The sequence below is a fragment of the Porites lutea genome, chromosome 13 (assembly GCF_958299795.1).
Source record: "Porites lutea chromosome 13, jaPorLute2.1, whole genome shotgun sequence".
NCBI lineage: Eukaryota > Metazoa > Cnidaria > Anthozoa > Scleractinia > Poritidae > Porites > Porites lutea.
In genome coordinates, this window is record NC_133213.1 from 6,091,718 (window position 1) to 6,113,069 (window position 21,352).

The 21,352-nt window shown below is 39.2% G+C and overlaps 2 protein-coding genes across 2 annotated transcripts in view; both read right to left on the minus strand.

The window, feature by feature from the left end:
* Window positions 1-4,319: 4,319 nt before the first annotated feature.
* On the minus strand, window positions 4,320-17,585 carry LOC140922762 (polynucleotide 5'-hydroxyl-kinase NOL9-like). The gene is made up of 16 exons (XM_073372783.1): window positions 16,978-17,585; window positions 15,702-15,762; window positions 14,572-14,922; window positions 13,755-13,820; window positions 13,087-13,186; window positions 12,912-12,999; window positions 11,585-11,682; window positions 11,263-11,296; window positions 10,943-11,082; window positions 9,922-10,108; window positions 9,656-9,754; window positions 9,100-9,277; window positions 7,573-7,644; window positions 6,710-6,782; window positions 5,658-5,788; window positions 4,320-4,614 (listed from the first exon to the last, which is right to left on the minus strand). The coding sequence occupies exons 1-16, from the start codon at window positions 17,487-17,489 to the stop codon at window positions 4,504-4,506; spliced, it is 2,301 nt and encodes a 766-aa protein (XP_073228884.1). The 5' UTR covers window positions 17,490-17,585; the 3' UTR covers window positions 4,320-4,503.
* A 2,661-nt stretch (window positions 17,586-20,246) lies between these two features.
* LOC140923662 (uncharacterized) overlaps window positions 20,247-21,352 on the minus strand; it is a 1,991-nt gene continuing 885 nt past the window's right edge. Inside the window, exon 1 of the mRNA XM_073373735.1 lies at window positions 20,247-21,352. This exon is cut by the window's right edge and continues 885 nt beyond it. Within this exon, the coding sequence (XP_073229836.1) occupies window positions 20,904-21,352 (449 nt within the window). The 3' untranslated portion in view covers window positions 20,247-20,903.

Below are 21,352 nucleotides of genomic sequence, written 5' to 3' on the forward strand. Positions count from 1 at the left end.
CTTGTCCTTTATGTCCATCCCCTCCCTTAGAACTCACTTCAAAGGCTCCAGTTATTACATCACAGATTATTTCCACTGAAACATTTAAACACAAAAATATTTAAAAAGGCCTTATTCTAGAATTTGACCGTGTTGAAACGTCTCCATCAACACTTCACCAAATCACCAACCTTTGATGCAAGAAAACGTGTGGGGCTACATTGGGCTCGGACAAAGGGGTCTTCAGAACGTTTAAAAATCGCGAACAGTAAGAGCTTGGGCTACACTTTCATCCGTGCTTAAAAAGTTTTCTCACTATAGTTATTTTAGTATTAAATACTTCTTTGGCATACAGATTTATTGCAAGGAACGAATACCGGCCCTACAATTGAGTATAGCTTTGATAAAAGGTTTGCCTTTAATTAATTTAGAAAATAAGAACCTATAAAAAAAACATATCCAAAAATTTTGTCTAATTTTAAGTTATGTAAAAGCCGTTTAGGCTAACTTAGGAAAGTACCTATTCTTACACGCAAATTTTACTGTATTTCTGTCGGTATTTGCATGGAGGTTAGCAACATGTCACAATAGTTTTGTAATACTGACCCTGTGGTCCGTCTTTTCCATCTTTGCCATCTTGACCGTCAGTTCCGTCGCCGCTTGATTTCGTTGCCACAGCGTTTGAAAATTCCAGATTCCAGTTTGGAGTGGAAACAGTAATCTTACTTCCGCTAGAGGCAACAATCTCCCTTGCGTAGATTTTTACAGTTTTTATACCATAAAATGCAACTTCACCCTGACATTGAAACAAGAAAGGGAAAAAACCGATACTATACTAAAACAGCAAAGAAATTGAACCATACAACAAAACGTTTGCTCAACAAAGAAACTAACCGCAGCATTAACCAAATGAGCAAAGCCAAGCTAGGGCTTTTTATTTTGTGTCTCCATAGTTTGGAAATAAAAAACGATTGTATATGTGCTTATGTTAAAGACTTAACAGATGATAGAGCACAGTAAGGGAAAGAAATTTAAACTTCCAGCTAGGCTTCATGTTTGAGATTTATTCAAGAGGGAATGAGATCAGTTACCTTAATATAAAGAGTGTCGGCGAGAACTTCCAGTTGCTCAACGAGTTTTATATCAGCTCTTGTAGCATCAAGATTCAATTTTTTCTGATTTTTTAGCTGTTCCTTTAAATTCCCAGCGTGAATCACTCGACCAAGAGCTCGGTAGTGATCTGCAAAGAGAAAGTTAGAAAACATTAACTTGATGAAATTATCATAACGGCATCAAGGTAGATACTGAGTTACTTTAATGTTGAACACAGTTCACTTACCTTTCTTAATCTGCACTATTGATGGTGTTTGTAGCCAGTTTGACTGCGGAATGCTGATAGGTGGTAGATCACCCTGACTTTTCCACACACCATAAGCACATTGATTCATTACGTATGGATTTTTAGTAGAAACAACTGAAATGCAAAGATTTTATTAAGTTTAAAAGACTGGCGTTTGGTCAGAAGACCCCATTATAATTCAAAAAAGAATTTTCGCTTTTTTTTCTTTAATGATAATGATGATGGTAATGATAATGATTATGTCTCCTCGTTTTTACCTCTAATTTGCGTAATCAGTTGACTTGGCGAAACGAAGAGATACGTGCATGAACGGTTTGAGGAGCACGATAGGGACATACGGAGTTCACGAACTCAAACTTTATCCGTTTGAGTGAATACACCATTAATACTGGGCATCAGGCGAGGCCCTCACTTGACCCCCGTTGGGTGAAAAAGGCTATTAATACAAGATTTTACCCTAATAAGATCGCTATGAAAAGTGGTGAATTAAACTGACATCCAAAGACGTGGATACCTTCGAGACTGAGACAACAAAGCAGCCGATCATAGGAATAGTTTCTTTCATTATAAGCTAAGTGGACGATAGCCTTAATGATCTAATATAAGCTAATAGACGCCGAGGGTGTTCATTGAAATTTAGGGGTCCAGGAGGTGCCGCTGATAAGAGGCGTTTAAGGGCCTGTTACCGTGGAGATGGGGGACCCCAGGTAGGTGGAGTAAGCCGCCTGTCCATATAATCTCTCATTTTTACATGATAGGTGGGGTGACCCGCCGCGGGTTACCTCACGTACCTGGTGTTCCCCCCCAAAAAAATAAAATAAATAAATAAATAAATAAATATGTAAACAGGCCCTAAAAGAGAAAGGCGCTTATTCTCACAACTGTGACAATCTCAATAAAGTTTATGCTTTCAGAGAATAGCAAACAACAGCATATCCAGTCTGTCTATTGATTCGTCTAGATCGTCTAGAGTAAACGATCTCAACTTCGATGTCAGAAACCTCGCTCGCAGCTCAGGGTCATTTTGTTGACGCCATTGTTAGCCTATCCTTACTTTAAACTTGACATTGAACAAGATGCAATGCACAAAGCGCTGTCAATCAAGCAAGAAACTGAATAACTTAAATGATTTTGTTCCGTTAGCTTTTTTACTATTCCCTAGTATTTTTTTAGTAATAGTCACGGAGGCGTCTATTCTGGAAAGGGCTTTTATTAGAGAGGGGTGACAAATACAAACTTTACGTTGTGCATCTTAGAGGAGGCGTTTATGGCAAGAGGCGGTGTCCTAGAGGAGGCGTCAATTACATCATTTACGGTACTAAGGATGGAATCCCACCAGCCATGGGAAGAGGAGTAGGGGGAGGGGGGTGGGGGCTCGGGGGAGAGGTTTGAACCTCTTGCGACCAGTTGTTACACCGATATTTTCGCACAGTAATTGATGAAGACCAGAACTAACTGAAGTGGTCGAAACAAGGCAATCAATGACAAAGTAAAATAACAAGATTTTATGGTAAAGTAGCGGTGACCTGAAAGCAACTATTTGCATAGATATATTTAACTCTTTACCTCCCCCGTCATTGTATGAGGCTTCACTGATTTTTTCTTTATGGGCCGATGTAACTAGTGCAGCGAAAAGTAATAATCCAAGTCCATTTGTTTGATAGTTCATCGCACCTAAAGGGAATTGAAAAAAAAAGTAACAACAAACAAACAAATAAAAAAAAATAAACAGAGAAAAATTCAAATTTTGTTGAGGGTTTAAATACGCCATAAAAATAATTTCTTTTAGAATAAGCCTCTTTTACATGTCAGGTACGGTTTGCACATTACGAGAACTTAAACAAAAGTAGCAGCTATTTTTGTTTTGTTAGAAACGTTGACATATAAAAAAATAAAATACCTTTCGACGACGACAATGGATCTTTGTGTTGACAAGCTGTCTAAACGTGGCGCGAGTAAAAAAATCACGGAACAACAATGACTTCACCGTAACACCACCAGAGCTTCGTGCTGTGAAAGCTGTCATGTGTACGATGTGGGATCCTACAGGGGCGGATCCAGGAATTTTTGATTGGGGAGGGGTCTAAACTTTGGTTCTGAAAGGCTTGTTGAACTTTTTGGTGGCAAATTATTTCTCACAGAGACGACTACGTGTTTCTTAGTGTGAAAGCCGGTCGCCGTTGGCGCGGGAAATATTAGGGAGTTTCTGAACTTTGATGCAGACCTTTAGAATTCAACTCCAAAAAAATTTGCCAACATTTGACGAATTAAACGAGATGGAATAAGCGCGATAAAGTTTGAGGCAGCGCAAATTCAGTTTTTAAGTGACGTTTTCGTAGCTGTAGTCGTCGTTGCGTAAACTCCCTAACGCTTCGCGAGCAGAGGCGAACAAATCATAGGAGGGTACCCAAAAACATATCCCTAGAATTTAGTTTAGTGGAAGTGAGCAACTCGCGTTTCATTAAAATGAAATTTAGCCAGTAAAAAAAGGTGATAAACGATCCTGTCGATGTCAGAATTTCAGTCTCAACATAGTTACAGCGTCAGGTCTGATAGGGGGGTCCGAACCTCTCCCTAGATCCTCCAGTGCCCTAGGATCAGTTTAATAGAGAAAAGTCGTCCTGGCAAAGAAGATCACCCGTCTAGCCGAATCAACTTAAGTGAGCGGATCCGACGACCGCAACAGCGACGAGAATGTGCAAAAAAGGAACAAAATTTATAACGAAAACAACACCTTTGCACGTGCATCCGTCTTTTAGTACATTTCTTTGCCGCCACTGCACGAATACGACGTAAGCATGCCTAGTAAAGAAAAAAAAAGACACGCCCATACACAGGCACAAGCATTTCTGTATCTCGTCAGTCTTCGGAAATCCTCGACCTTCTTGTCACAGATACTACCAATCACCAAAACCCGTACTAATCAACACCCTAATATCACTAAGAGAGTCAATTTATTCCTTTATTTTGCTTCCTATTTTGTACATAATTAATTCGGATCATTATACGTCTCTGGGACTGGGAAACTGCCCACCTACCCCTCCCCTGAGGTAACTTTAACACTCACTTTTCACTTAGGGAAAAATGCTGCCTTAGGGGAGGCCAGGGGTGGGTGGGGGGTTTCCCAAAAACTTATAATGTTACATTAATTCCCCATATTATTATTAACACGCTTTCTGCCTCCTTATCAAGTTGTAGCGAACTTTCCTTGCTCCAGCTCCACGCAGGTCATATGAAAACTCAGTGGAAATGTAAGGAGCATTGCTTTGCTTTGTCTAAACAAAAAGAAAAAAAAAGTAACATAATGAACGACTATTGGATGAGGCTGGGTATAACTTGTATGAGGCCGAAGGGGAATTACGCAAATCGAGGGGGTATATCTGCCTAAGCCGAAGGTTGAGTTGGAGAACACTCTAATCGGAACAAAGCCTGATTCAATAACCGTCGACTACTCATGAAAATTACATTCAAACCCTATCACATGTAATACGGACACTGAGGGGGGCCATGGGAAGTGTCCGTACTAAGCGGGTTGAATTTAGAGAGAATGTAAGGGCTTTCTTTCCCTAGGGACAAAGCAAACTGTCCGTAATAGCGAAGTCTCTGCATAAAGCGGGTATCTGTAAAGCGGGTTTGATTTTATCAAACCAAGTTCACAAACTCCTTACTTCTGCCTATAATATTCTCAAAGAAAACACCAGGTCTTCGCCAGTTTTAGAACGTTTACAGACGCATCTGTTTTTTTTTGTTTTTTTTTGGTAAAATCTTTGAAAAACGTTGATATCGTCGATGATCAGCGGCTTTTTGCATTGAACAATAATTAACAATTATTGGGCGAGGTTGAGCAAATATCTTGATTTGTCAGAAACGAGCACATCAATTATTTGCCTAGGCCGAAGGCTGAGGAAAATAATTGACCTGCGAGACACTGACAAATCACGATATTTAGCGATAACCGAGATCAATAATTTTTTTATCTTTCGCAACTAATGAATATCTTCGGGAAGCGAAGCGATCTGCCATTTTTCACGCAAGAGATACCGCAAGAAGGAGAAAAGCGTGGTTTCGTTTACGCATGAGCCGAATATTATTTACAGCCAAACACAGTTAGACGACATTGCGCATGACCCGACCCTTGTTTACAGGTCACGTGTTGGGCTTTCGGCCAATGAAAAGGAAGAACAATTTGCATCGAATGATAATAAGAGTTATTTATTTTATTTTATTTCATTTTTTTTCAGTCTGAGAACCCTAAAAAGGGAAATGTTGTAGCTGTAGCTACGCGGCAAATCATTCATAGTCATTCTCTTCTACTCACCGATAACAGTAAAGCTGCTGGAATTTCTAAGTTTCCTTTAAGTAAGGTGTTAACTTGTTTAAGATCTTTCAACCCGAGGGGTGTCAACACAAAGAGCAGTTTCTCAACGGGATCGATGTTCCGTACAATTCCTACGACGGAGAAACGGTTGATTATTACAGATAAAACAGAAATGAATGTTTTCCCCAAAGAGAGCCAATACACAGAATCCTGAACTGCCAAATTACTAAAAAAAAAATACAGTCGAGCACCTCCACGTGCGACCACCTCTCGCAAAGGTTACCTGTCATCTCGCCCCCTAGTCTTTTCACCCCGGTTACTTACCCTCCTATTCTAGAACGAGGAATATTATATTTGAAGAATGCTTGTTTGGTTTATGGCTTAAAGAACGAGGAATATTACAGTTTGAAGCGCGTTTGTTTTGCTTTATGGCTTACAGAACGAGGAATATTACATATGAAGTGCGCTAAATGACTCGAAAATAGGTGACTAAGTAACCGGGGGCGAAATGACAAGTAACCCTCGCAAATATGTAGCCTGTGAACACAGCCGTATTAGCGTATATGGGCCCAGCACCTATCCAAAACACCAAAATTTCCCCAGTCGCAACCCTTAACAGTTAAAACCTCTTGAAAACGAGAGCGGACATCGCAGATCACATATTCCTTCGTAAATGCACTGTAATTCACGGAAATACGTAATACGGAAACAGGCACACGACGACGAAGAGCAAACCCTCTCTCTCTCTAAAAGGTAAAATTCTAAACGAAGGGTAAGATTTAAGCCGATAAAAATTTTCCACAGGATTGTCCATGAGCCTTGACCTCGCAAACTCGACCCAGAGCTCTCATCCGCATGACCGCGGAGTCAGAAGCATAGGCGCTGTTATAAGTGCTGGCTTGAGAATAGTTAGGCTACCGCTGTCGGGCATGCGAAGCTCAGTGACAAACTTCTCTCGACAAAAAAAAAACAAATAAATAAAAAATTAAAAGCAAAATCAGCAGGTATACTCCGACAAAGAGTAATCTTTTATAATCAGAAAAGATCATTACCCAAACCGATGCATTCTGTAATGGGACTCCGCATAAAGCACCAAGGGGTACTGCAATCTCCTCGGCGATACATCTGAAAGAAAAAGGTAACTTATTTTCTCAACTCACGGCCTGTTTACTTGGAGGTGGGGGACCCAGGATAGGTCAGGTGACATGTGGCGTGTCACCCCACCTATCACGTAAACATTATATTATATGGACAGGCAGGTTACTCCACCCACCTACCTGCCTAAGGGCCTGTTTAGATGCAGGTGCGTGGGGGGCCCAAGGTAGGTGAGTTAACCCGCTTACGTGGAATAACCCGCCTGTCAATATAGATTCTCATTTTATTTGATCACGTTTACATGATAGGTGGGGTGACTATATGAGAAATTATATGGACAGGCGGGTTACTTCACCTATCTGGGGTCCCCCACCACCATGTAAACAGGCCCTAAGCCTCAAGCCTCGTATAGATAAAGATGGGTAAAGTTTGAATTTAAGCCAAGTCGCTTGTCAAACAGGAGATCATCCTGGCATCGATAGCTTGAAAAGACTGGAATTTTTTTTTACCTCCATGGACGAAGTTCTGGTCCATCTCAGGTAAAGCCCCGAGAATGCAAAAGTCGTCACATTTTTTGAAACACTTGTCAGACTTACTCAATCGCCCAAAAAGCGAGACTTGACATTGCAGAAGGAGAAAAGAGAGCTCCGTCAAAGAGAAAAGTTAGATAAGTCACATGCAGCCCAAGTTCAGTATGGTAAGGATTAAAATACGTGTGGTACCATATTGCTTAATCCTCAAAATGGCCGTGAACATATTACAAGGATTTGTACGGCATTTTCAAGAAGATAAATAAAGGGTCAGAGACTCCTATTCTTACCTCGTCTGAAGCGCATCGCGCCAGTCCTACAACGCTCGCATTAACAGAGTACAGAATCTCATTCCACGAAATCTGCTCCAAGAAATAAAAACAGCAATGAAATTTGACATTAACATTGTGTAAACTAAAACCTCGCTATGGAGGTGGAACCGAACAATGGGGTTATAAATTTTGCTTATTGAAATCTGTTTATTTTTTGATATAACTAACGATTAGCTCATTTTTTTTTCTGTGTGTTTCTTGAAATTAAGACGGTGATTGATGTCGATAGACCCGATAGTCAGTTTCTTTTTGAAGAATTTAGCAAGAAAAATTGAACTTAAGAACGTTACTCGACCTTTCAATGTTTCGAACACCATTTTCAAGAGTGAGAAATGTTTAAGTTTCAAATTTGTTAAGAGTTGAAGTTTGAATAAATTAAACTGCATTTGTGCTTCCTTCATTATTATGAAACTTTCTTGATAGAAAAGCTTAGCGCGAATCGTGTGCGACTAGACGTTCAGTGATGGTTTGAGTTCTTGAATGCTTTGTCTACGAGATGCTTTTAGAGAGCTTTAGATTCGAGGACGAGAACTACTATGAGACGACTATGAGTAAAAGACTTAACCTAAAGTTTAGACAAACCAGAAAGCTTCATTGTACTTTTTTTTTCAGTAGAAAAGTTAGCACTGTTATCTATATTGAGGAGGTTAAGCCCTCTCTCGATCGCAAAATGATAAAACTTCTAACATTTGATAACTCATTTCCGCCATTACGACATTAGGGAGCTTTAGCATCGACGACAACAACTGCAGCGAAAACGTCAGTTTTAAAATGAATTCCCGTTTTTTCAATCTTTGTCCCGTTTATTCCAATTTGCTGAAAATGGAAAGTGTAGGCAAATTTCCCTGGAGTTGATTTCTTGAGGACCGCACTCAAGTTTAGAGAGGGAAAAAGAGATTCGTCGTCCCTTGTTTACGTCCTCCATAAAACTTGCAATTAGGCATTTTCACGTCGTAGTCGTGCAAGGACGGTAAAGAAATGAACAAAAAAGCGTGATGCACGTGCAGAGTTGTTGCTTTGCTCAACAAACCTATTGCTGTTTTGACGTCCTCTTTGCCGTCGCCGTCGTCGTTGCTAAAGCTCCCTATTCTCGACTCGTAGTAGAATGACGACGGCCAGCAAGTTTTCCCGCCAAAACGTCGCTAGTTCAAGGGCGCGCTTTACTTAGTAATATTAGGCTGATTTAGCAACAGAACGGGAACGTCTGTTGACGACGGCGGGCGCAGATCAAACAACTGGCTTGACCAATGGCAGAGCGGCAAATTGGGCACCAGAAGTCGTGTTTAATTCTTTCCGCGCGCTTTCCCGTCGTCCACTGACGTTCCCGTCCTGTTGCTAAATCGACCTAATGAGGAAATCTCATCCTCGTAGTAGTACTCGTCTGAGAATCTAAAGCTCTCTACTTACACAAGACCTCAATCCATCACAAATTATGCACAAGGTTGTTAAAACATATTCGCTGTCAGGTTATACACTAAACAGTACCTCTGTATGCATAACGTGTATTCCCACACAGCTCCACGGTACTGAATAAGGTACGCAAGACAGAAGAGAAGTCTGTGCAAGAGAAGAGCGGCCTTCACAGTGGCTGATGTTAGCTTTTGTTCTGCTGAAATACGACAGCAATGCTAAAGTCCGGTGATCTGATGCTTTGAATTTAGAACTAGAAGAAAAGAAAGAAATAAAAGATATGAATATATTATTAGCCAGTTAATAGTACATATTTCAAACGTCGTTGATAAAGTTTGCGATCCTCTGGTTAGATGCACTTAAACCCTGCTTTCCGGAAACCTCATTATTACGGACAGTGCACTAATAAGCCGATTAACAAGACCAGGATGCGTCACGACAACAAAGGAGATAACCATCAACAAAAATAGGTAAAGATTGTTAAACAAATTCCCCTCATCCACCAAAGGTAAATATATGGAGAACAGTGTGGAGAATATGCATATTGATATAACGGTTTTTCAACGTTCTATGACCATGCATACTAGCTCTTTTGCATCTCTGTGTTCATGAAAGGTAACATGTTACTTACACGGAGCTCGGCCAGCTTTTTGATTCATATGAGTTGATTTCAATCACAATAGGATCCAGATCGCTTCCTGTGACGTTCTCGGGACAAAGGTTGACATCTCTGTATAAATTCAAACCGAACAATACGATTAGCATGTCCACACGAATGAGTTTTAGAAAACATTCGTTTTCGTGAAAGCCAAACGCATCAACAGCTTTGCGAACTTAGGGCGCTTTTTTCCACCAATAAATGTAAGACACAAAGCCATTGAAATTTGTTTTAACCACCTGGAGTTGTTTTCAGGTCGCTCTTCCTCCTCAACAGTAAATGCCCATCCCGGTGTACTTGCAAACAGTTCAGCTGTCATCTTTGGTAAATTCTTGTTAGCGTTTTCTTTGGTGGCGTAATTGAACTGTACAATGTGTGTTGGCTTTACAATGCGAATCACATCCAACAAAAGAGGTACTCCCATTCCTTGGATAAAAAAGGAAAGAGCTATTGGCGACCGAATTAAGCTAAACAGGTACCTAGCAGGAAATTGAGGGAGCGGGGGACAAAATCGGAGTAAAGTGTCATACGTTTTTTTTGACCGTGAATTGCTGAATTGATGAATTGATTGACGGGGTGACTGACTTAGTGACTGAATGACTAATTGGAAAGGATCTGCGTTTTGGTCCCGCATGCTGTTTTTTCCTGGCAACTATTACTGACATTGTCTTAACCTTGAGAAAAAATTTCTTGACTATTGCCCGATCATAACAACGCTGTTCAACTAGCACAACTCCCTAATTGCTCCAACCAAATCTTGTAAAAATTTTGGGTCTTTTTCCAAACAGACCTTCAATATCTTAAAAGAGCGAAGTAAATTGTAGTAATGTAATAGTTCTAAATACACTTTTTTAACCACAGTTAAGTAGTTAGTTAGTTAATTAGTTAGTTTTTTTACCACGCACATTTTCTGCTCCTGGTCCCGGTTGTTCAAACGTTGGATAGCGCTATCGATCGGATAAATCACTATCCAGCGGATAAGTATTGGGGAGACTAATTGCACTATCCACTGGATAGAGATTTACCCGGTGGATAGCGCTATCCAGCCTTTGAACAACCGAGGCCAGATATATTAATGTATTTTTTTTCTAGCTGAATATACACTATATAATTTATATTTTATTAGCAGATGTAGAGCCCCTTTTTTATGGAAATGCTGTTAATAAACCATAATAATAAATATTATCATTATTACTTAAAGTGAAAATCGTTTGACTTCGTAACGTAACGACAACGCACTCTGCTGTTTGAACTACTTACCCTTAACCCATCCCTGTGTGTTGATAATCAATGGAATCTTGTTTCTGTATTTATCAGCGTATGTCTGATACACATTGTAAATACACTGAATATAGAACCCAGGCCTATCCTTTGGGGATACATCACCAAAAAATACAGATCTACAAAAGACAACAATTATCACGAGTGTTTTCAGTGGTATGAAAAAAAAAACGTTCGCAACTACAGAGGTACAAAATTCTAAGCTAACACATGACTTTGGCAAAAGCTTCGAAAACCTCGAATTTATAGCTTATCAGGAATAAAAAATTTCAAGTTACTTATAAGGAGATTGTTATTACCTCTCAGGTTGTCGAAGATGAGTGAATGGCGGACCTAAAATTCAAACGAACACAAAACACAAACAAGTTGTCATAATATGTACTGTATACGGCACTTGCAAATCCCCCAAAATTTTGCATAAGCATTGGGACGGATGTAATACCCAGGAGAAATGAAAAACAATGGTTGTGCAAAATTTTGGGGGGCAAATAAGGTGCATTGTGGGAGATGTACAAGTGGCGTGTTGAAGAAAAAATGGAAGAGAAACAAAGTAAGGAGGAAAGAACGTTTTGTCATAGCTAAAAGTTAGCACTTGCAAGCCTTTTTACTGCATGTACAAACCTAGCAGGGGAGAAGACACTCTGTTTAGTGATATTAACCCAGGAGGAGTGAATTCAGACTGGCCAACGTCGCACTCGAGGAAATACGGCTCGTTCTGTCTAAAAAGAAAAAAATAAGTCCCAAACACAATCAACATAGCACGAGTAATAACCCTTTAAGTTACTAGCATTTTGATTTAACATCAATATGTTCTTTACAACATCAACGCTAAGTCAATTTGAGAGGGTCAGTTTGAGATTGAAGTATTAATTATTTTCACTGGTTAATTCGTGTAAACTAAAACAAGCGAAACATCATCGTTAATTCTTTACCATCAGCTGAACAATGCGAATATTTCGGCGTCCCTCCCCTTACGAATAAAACAAGATTTTTTTAATTTAGTTTAGAATTGTCTCTTCAGCCGGTCCCGTTAATGCGGTCACCAATGGGCCAAAAACATTCGGCTGTATTAACAGGTGACAGTATTAACGTTTTTTTTTTTTTTAACAAGAAAATGTATGGCCGCGCGTTTTGCCGGGCAGTCAAAAAAGTGGCCGTAAGGTGGGGTTTTACTGTAATGAATTATTTCATATATACTTCACTGTATTTACAATGGTTAGCTTTCACTTCCTCTCTTCCTATTACTTCTTTTTCGGTTTTGCAATTTTTTCGCATGGCTCGCTGCTTCCCTGGCATGTTCTAACTCAATTAGAAGTGGTGAAAAGATAGCTAATGATGTCGACTCACTTGACACGTTATGACTGTTAGCCCCTTTATCATTGGAGACTAATCGGTATCATGGAATATTCATGGACAAAAAATCATAGCAGTGGCAATGTTAAAGAAAAACATCAGGGGGATTCACCAGACAATCACTCTTACAGAACCAGTTCAGAGGCACTTACATATTTCCTACAGTGAAACCTCTCCTTTGGGGGACCTCTATTCAAAGGACACCTCCATTCCTGGGACACAAAATTTGGTTCCGAAAAAAAGTTCACATATTCTTTGTATTTGTTAGCTCTGTTGAAGGGACTCCTCTATTCAGGGGAAAGGGACATTTTTTCTGGATCCCAAAAACCAAGATTTAACCTCCATTCAGAGGACACCTTAGCACTCAAAAAGTGACTGACCACAAAAATCGTTGATAAACACCCGCCTAACCACTAGTCGGGGGACACTTGCCTTAGTCCAGAGGGTGTCCCCTGAATAGAGGTTCCACTGTAGTTTAAACTGGACAAAAAGATACCCTGGACAATTAGATACCAAATGTACAACTGTATTTTAGCACAATAGTGCCACTCAATTACGTAAAACATTAAAAATATATATTGTAGGCAAAACATACCTATTTAGGAATGTGTTAGTTAAATATCTTGCAAATGTTGATTTTCCAATGTCCTTTCCACCACAAATAAGAATAACAGGGGCCTTGGCTGTTAAACATAAAACAAAAACTGACAATGACTAACTGTGGTTTCCTGTGATAAAACTTGCTTCAATGATCAAATGAATGTTAATACCTTCCATGCCCATTTTTGTTTGACACACTGAAGATGCAGCAACTTTCCACTGATCGGGTACTGTCAACATCCTACATCGTGCTGGGTACCATGGCTCCAACTAGAGAACACAAATAGATGAAAGGGGCTACATCGTGCTATCCGCTGTCTTCTTTGAAAAGCCAAAATGTGTCAATGTGTAAATTGAATTCCAAAAAATATATCATTGTCGTTATTGTTGTTGTTGTCATTATTACTATTATGTATTTACTTATAATGACAAAAATAATAAATATTCCCTTCAGTTAACCCCCCCCCCCCCTCCCCCTCCAAATTATTCTTTATGTGTTTAGAGACTCCCAATTTTATTACTCAAATAAAAATTATTGTAATTGCAGCTTGTAATGTTTTAATCTCTCATGTCAAATTACCTCTATCGAGGGTGGTAGGGCTGTGCTCTTACAGAGCCTGGTGGCCCCTGGTGCCCACCTTTTCCTCTCTGGGGACCAGAAAATGTTAGTTTTTTTCATACAAATCATATGCTGAGTACCATAGATTGTACAGGTTCAGAAACTTGGCTTGGCTCGAAATAAAATTTTATCTGAACCACACAATTAAAGGATGGTAAGGATGCAAACTGGAACAAAAGAGTTAGAAAAAATTGGAAAATTGGTTGTCAGTATCCTTACAAAAATAAATCCCAATGGGGCTGTTTTCTTCTTCAAAGACATCTCTATTTTGTCAAGAGAGGAAACCTGCAAGAAAAAAAAAATAGCACAATTTAGCACATAGCTAAAAATGTGAGTTTTTGAATGGATTTGTCAGTTGTAAGATTAAACATGTCTCCAGTAATAAATGTTATGAGATGCACCATCAGCCAGTGGCACCCAAAAGGAAAAAGCGGCAACCCAGTTTTGTAGCATCAGGAGCCTAGAAGTGTTGCAAAATACTCCTTTCACCCCCCTCCCCCGAGGGAAGGTTACCCCCTGAAGAATTTTGCCATACAGCTGTAAGGAAACAACATGGTGGCCAGGCTCAAATCCAGACCTATAGGTCTAAAGTTTGATAACTGTGGACTACAATGTCTAGTCTGTACCCGGAATTATTTTTATATTAGACTTTTTTTGGCATTCTCCGAGTGCTTTCAATTAAGTCAAAATTTTCAGAAATTTTGGTTGAGAAATAAGTGGACAGCTTTGGTCTGGGTGGAAATTTTCTGGTCTAAGTGGTTCACCTTCAGAGGTGGTCCTCTTTGACCAGTCAGTCCGGTCCAACAAAAAACTTGCCTTTCCATTTCCAAAATTCGCATTTGCAATCCTACTTTGCTAAGCAGTCATCAAAGTTTTGGTCAGAACAGAAATGGATCACTTCAATTTGATTGGAGACCTTGTTTCAATTGAACAATGTCATTCCATTTTTTCTTGATAATTCCACTGGTTTCTATCTGACTGGTTTTCCAAAATGGAAAGCACCAGTTGTGTCTCAAAAGTTCAGTCCAACAGATACCTTGCCAAGATTCGAGCTGAATATATCATGGAAGCGTTGAATACTGCATACAAAGTTTGTCTCTACGGTTTGCAAGGATTTCATCAACAGAACTGTGGCTGATTTTCTTGATCTCACCAGGGCCTTCTTCATCACCTCAGGAGGCTGGTTTTGTAGAACATCTTGAAATGTTCTCTTTAAATTAATACCTCTTGAGGAATTTTCTTCACTGTGTTCAGACAACACAGCAAGACTTGAAGTACTGGGACAGAAGATTTCCACTGGATCATGATCAGGTCTCAAAACAGAACCATACACTTCAACTGACCCAATCAGGGTTTTGATCAGAGCCAACCCTTTGATGCAAACTCTCTGGTTTAAAACAAAAACAAATAGAACAAAATAATTTCAAAACAAGAAAATGAGGATTCTTTAAATAACAGTAATGTGCATCCATCAAATCTACTGCCTGTACGGGGTTAGAGTCACAATAATAAAATTATTACTCGAATCAAGAGGACATTAAATGGTTAATACATGTCTCTTAAAAGAGACATAAAGACCAGCATTTACATATTGCCTGTACTTATTTAAAAAGTTGGATGCTGTCTCCACAATCATAAAAATTTGTCTCTCATGCAGTCATTTTTTTCTCTGTCTCGTCACACAAAGTCTCTTCCCCTATGAAAAAGGAGAAGCACAAGAATGGGTGCACGGTATACATGTACTATAAAATTGAGAACAGGATTCCAGCAGCTTTCTTTCCAAGAATAAAATGGCTGCCCCAAAAGCTCAAAAGCTACATGTAATGGTGCTTTAAACAACAGATCATGAATGGGGTTGGTGAAAGTACAAACTGATATTATACTGGGGTGCCAGTAGACTCACCAACTTTGCCAGTAAAACTTATGACTTGAAATATGATATTACGAATAAATATTTGTTGTAATTTGAAAATTTTTTTTAAGCAGATTCATAGGGCATAATACAGTACGCTATTTGGTAAAGGACAATTTATCACTATCTCAGCCCTCAATTTACAGTTTAACAAGAAAGCTTTCACTCCCTCTGCCAGTGACTCTAGGTTTTAAATTATTCATCTATTTTCTTGTTTGTCTCGTTATTCAATTTATTTTTTGGTTGAAACATACCTGACCTCTTGCTAGAAAAAACAGACAAGCATTCCTCAAAGAACCAGACAAAGGTAATACACTGAAAGAATCAAAATATAAAATTAGCAAACCCTTTTTTCTCACTGAGATGAAATAGAATGTCAAGAAAAAGTTTGCTCACAAGTTAAAAACTGCTAAAAATAAGCTAAAATTTAGCATGCGTAAGATGCAGATGAGTCTTTGATTCCCAGACCTAATTTGAAACTATTAATTTAGTCAAGTTTCTAACCATTATAAAACCAAAGAGATGCTAACAGTTTTTTTACTACATACCATTATATAAAATTAATATTAGAATACAAAATGTATGCTACCATGCATACATGCAACAACATGCAATAATTATTGGTAAGCATACAGCTGTAACTGCTACAAACTTAATGTTAACAGCTGTATCACATGTCACACTGTATATACACCGATGCTTATTCACTTAGCAGAAAAGCTCTTGGTGACGTCTGGAAATTACCAGGATGGTGGATGACTTATTTCAAGGTTCTCTTGTTCTTTCGATGGTAGCCATGCAAAATTTCTCACCCTGGGACAAAAATTGTCAAAATCTCTACCCAGGAAAAAGCCTACTTAGTCAATTTCCCAAGGGTGAACCCTCCTTCCCCATCCTTGGGGTTTATACACTTCATTTCAGCTTGCCCCAGGGTAAGACCCAAGCCAAGCAGGGAAATATGTCAGGAAATACAACAATAATTGGCTACACCACTGCTATAGACTGTTCACAGTCCCCTATTTTCCTGTACGATCGTCAAGATCATTGACGCTCGCCCCCTAGATACATTTGAAAATCAAGATGGCCACCATTAATGGTAAGACACACTATATCTCGACGATCTCAAAGAAAAATAGGGGACTGTGAAGAGTCCACTACTTCTAGGGAGTGGAAATTCAAAGTATATTTTCCAGTTCAGAGGAAGATGGGGGTGGAAATCAAAATTTTGCAAAATCATAGAGGGTAACCATCGAGATGTCAGGGAGATTTCTAAACCTCCTTTATGCGTACTATGTATTCTTAGCTCCTGCCCCTTTTATCCTTGGCTTCCATTCATTTACGCCCTTTTTGATTACAAAATTTTATGCATTGTTGCATAATTGTCCATACTTATCCACCTTCCCACCCTGTTCAAACCCCCACCTCCCACCTTCTCCTCTCCCACCTCCCATAACCCTACTGCCCTCTATTCTCGCGGGCTCCCAGCCCCATGTGGTCCCCCACAGGTTGTGCCAACTTCAGTAAACTGACCTCTTAACATTCAAACTTGCAGGCATAACTCTGCTCTCCTCCGAACTTTTCTTTGCATCTTTCTTCTTCCTTTGCGATCTTCTACCAGTTGCTTTCTTAGTTGTTGCATTACCACCTCTTTCTGCTTTCTTAGCAGCTGTTCTTTTAACATTCAATCTCGTAGATATCAATGCACTCTTCCCAGCATAACCACCCTTCTTTACCCCGTCTTTCTGCCTTTTCGATCTCCTACAAGTTGGTTTCCTAGCTGTGCCAATGCTGTCTTTTACAGCCTTTTTGTTTATCGCACTTTCTTCGTCTTCCGAAGACGAAGATATTACTATGCACTCTTTAGCCTTCTCCTTTTTCCCTTTTTTCTCCCTTTTCGATGGACGACAAGTTCCTTTCCGAACTGCGACTGAAGTCTGGGTCACCGCACTATCTTCGGTTTTCCTGGATCTCTTTCCGCGAGTTTCTTGTTGGTGTCCAGTGGAATTTGCCGTTGCAAATTTCCTTTTCCTGCCGACTGGCATTTTTCAACCAAAATGTTTAGTCTTTTTTTTATCAAAAAGAAAAATCAATACAAAAAAGCCAAAATCTAGTCGTTCTCGCCGCCATATTGGAATCAACAATCTCGTCCCATTCCTTCTCTTTCATATCTGGTTAAGACGTTATGTAAGCGCACTTAAGCGTCCCAATAGATTCCGTCTGACACCTGTTTTTAATTATTTATTGTAACATTTCTTTCTTTCTTTCTTTCTTTCTTTTTTTAAACATTTTTGAGTATGTAGTAATTTATTAACACATCTATCCAGAGTCATGGGTTCTAGGGCCGGGTTGTTCAAAGCTGGCTTAAGATAACACCAGGTACAAATTGGCCGTCAGATCTAAATTTAAAAAAGAACAAAAAAAAATTCTGAGAAGATGCGTTTCAACTAAATAAAGAAAAAGAAACCCGGATTATAATTTAACTTCGGGAAAGCGCTAGTCAGCCTTCGAACAACTGGGCTCTGACCTATCTAGGTTATTTACATTAATTCAAATATTTATATTTCTTCCTTCAATTAAATTATTTCAGGAGCTCATAACCCGAAGCGGGCGCTTGGCACGGCGTTTTCATAGACCAGTTTATTTTTAGAACGATTTGGTGCAAATTTGGAATATCTTTTTAAATTCCATAAACCATTCAGAAATTTCCTACAGACCCAAAAATGATATTTTTTAACTTTTAGTTGTCCTTCTATATCTTATACTTCGATTGCGCTTGTAGACATGGTGGATAGTCTATTTTTGCGGGAAAAAAGTGCCCTAAAATGTGTCTATTGTGGGGGTGTGTTCGAGCAACTCGCTCGCTACACGACTAGGTACCAGGAATTTGATTTACATCTTGGCCTTTATTCTTCTTATTCTTCTTACAACTTCTGCTTACTCTACTTCTACTCTACTTCTCCTAGCGGTTTTAATAGCCAAAGCTGGACATGTTTGGGTTAGCTGACCGGAAGAGTCTCTATTGTATACCTTATCGCTAACATTGCCACAGGTTTGCTATTGTTCGGGAATAGATTAGCCCACGCACAGTCGCAACTGATAAGTACCAAAGAACGAAGGTCAGCTCTAAACACCACAAACACGACCACCTGTAAAAACCTAACATCTGACAATGCCAAGCGAATAACATTCCTAATATGGCAACAAGTAAATTCGCGAGCTAAGCATACCTTCAAGAACAAGTAAAAACAAAAGATCAAAACAGGAAAACAGTACGTGGACAAAAACAAGACTTAATGAAACAAAAACTAAACTTAAAAGGAAAGATAGATCCGTCTTAAACATAACTTTCAAAATACTTCACAACACTATTATAAACTGGCCCGTAAAACGCCGTGACATACGCTTGGGAGTTTTCCGCTCCGGTTTATGGGCTCCTGATTATTTCTATTTCTTTTGTTCTTTTTTGCTTCTTTGTTTGTCTGTGTGTTCACGTCCACTTTTGTAGCTTTGGTACTGAACTTTACGTATTAACTCTAGACTATTCCTGTTGACCTGCGAACAAATAGCCGGAATTGTCCGAGGCGTAGTTATAATTTTTGCAAAGGTTCCCCTCCCCCCCACCTCCCCACAGCATTTGAGGCTGCCTGATTGTCTTCCGAGTTCCGATTCCAGTAGACTACGAGTAGTCCCCATTTTTCCTCAGGGATAGTAGAGCGAGCGAAACGCAAAAATGGGGACTAGTCGTAGTCTACAATTCCAGATAATTTAAAGCTGACTAGTCCCGGTATGAGCAACTTTTAGTAAGAGCTACTTTTCCGTCTATTGCTTTTCGAGAAGACGCTTCTTTAGTGGAAAGAACGAAACCATGGGAGGAAGTTGAGAAGACCGGCGTAGCGAGTCAGTTACTGCATGGAGCTTGGGGAGTTTTGTTCCGGCTAGCAAGAAAATCGCTACACTTATAGCGAGAAATAGCCTGCGAAAACAGCCGTTTCTCCTCGCTCTTCGCCGCTGAGGACGTTTCGCGAGGAAACGTCCCCAGCTGCGAAGAGCGAGGTGAAACGGCTGTTTTCGCGGGCTAAGCGACCTGAAGCGAGAAATGGATAACCAGGATTGTCTAAATTATTTGACTGGCTAAAAGTACTAACTAGACAAAATAAATGTGTTTGCTTGTTATTACTATTCGCGTCTTTATTTTTCTTACGGTTGACTTCTTCAGGCAAAAAAAGGAAAAAAAGCCAATAGGAGTGTAGGAAACACAGATTTCATTGTGTAGTGGTGACTGCAAAATAATTACATGTACTTCATTTGAGCGCCAAAGCACTTAGCTAAAAACTACTAATTGAGGACACCTGCTGGTGTTCTTCTGGAGACGGGACCACCATCAATTTTCGCAGTCATCCGAGCCATGCGTCTAGCTGTTTGCAGGGCAAAGGCAGTAAATTCGTGTCCTTGGACGCACTGGTGTGCCTTCAGTAACTATCATGGCAAAGAAATGGAATATTCTAACAATGGGAGAAAGGGAGACCGTAGTACATGTAGCATTGCGTGAAGACACACACAGAAAAAAACAGCTGGTGAGAAGGCTATTCAGTACCAAGCGAGTACACCGCGAAAATGTAGCCTCTGTTCGCATGGTATCTGTTCAGGTTTTTTTTCCGAGATTTTCCGCCAAGCACCCCTGCTTCTTTTTAGGCTTGTACCCTGTCTGTTTCCAAAACACTGGTAATAGTGTACTTTTTAAAATAATTTCATTTTCCCTAATTAATATAATTGCAATGGAATGATGCATCGATTAATTATTAATGATTGATACAGTGACGTCGTCAATACTCACACTGATATAAAAATACTCCAAGCTTTAACAACATAATTATAGAAAAGGTGTCATTCAAAATGTATAGTATTCAAAATCAAGTTTAAAAAAGATAAGATAAAAACAATATGCATCTAACAATAAAGTCAATTATAGGTGTGCCGATCATTGAAATCAACTCTCATTTTTACATCTCCAATCATCTCTAAAAAATATCTTTGTCATCAAAAATTAATGAAAAATATTTAAACTTGTATCTTGTCTGCTTGATGGCAGACTAGTAATTATGAAAGTATAACCACCAAACAACCTTTTTATATCTTTTTTTTGTAGTGTTCCAAAACGCAGCAACGCATTTGTGCCTTTTTTCTGTCCATTGATGTCACAAACAAAACTTGTACAAGCATTAAAATAAAATAAAAAAATAAATTAATTTTAAAAAATGAAAATCTCAGGAGTTTATGCCACCTTGACTCGCACAAAAGATGAAAACTTAAAGAATTTTTAAAATTTAAGACAATTTCCCAATAAAATGAATTAATGATTTCTTGGTTTGATCAATCTGATTAATTCTTGTGACTGATTATTAATCTCAGCCCACCCCTGGCATCACATTTACATGAAAGGCAGCTTATTCATCTTTTTATCCTTGGTTCATGTGATTATCATAATGGTTTAGGAGAAGATTCTGGCTTTTAAATTCCTCCTGACAAACCCAGCAACTGAAGGTTTCGGAGATTTGTTTTTTGTTGGATGAATCCTTTTTTGGTCTAAATATACAGTGGTTTTTGTTATGTATTGTCAAACTCCCTTTAGCATTAAAACAACTGCCACATTTTTCACATTGAAATGGCTTCTCTCCTGAGTGTGATCTTTCATGTTTCCACAGGGTTCCACCTTGATTAAAACATTTGCCACAGTGCTTGCACACAAAAGGTTTCTCTCCAGTGTGAATTCTTTCATGGTTTCGCAACTGACCCGTTTGAATAAACCGCTTGCCACATTTCTGGCACTGATGAGGTCTAACTCCAGTGTGGATATATTCATGTTTGCGCAAGTCCCCTCTATCATTAAAACACTTGCCACAGTGTT

Coding starts and splice junctions, on each gene's coding strand:
- LOC140922762 (XM_073372783.1), bottom strand. CDS start 17,489: ATGCCAGTCGGCAGGAAAAGGAAATTTGCAACGGCAAATTCCACTGGA. Junction 10,109..10,942: donor CACACAGGGATGGGTTAAGG/GTAAGTAGTTCA, acceptor TTTTTATCCAAG/GAATGGGAGTACCTCTTTTG. Junction 9,278..9,655: donor AAAAGCTGGCCGAGCTCCGT/GTAAGTAACATG, acceptor CTTTTCTTCTAG/TTCTAAATTCAAAGCATCAG.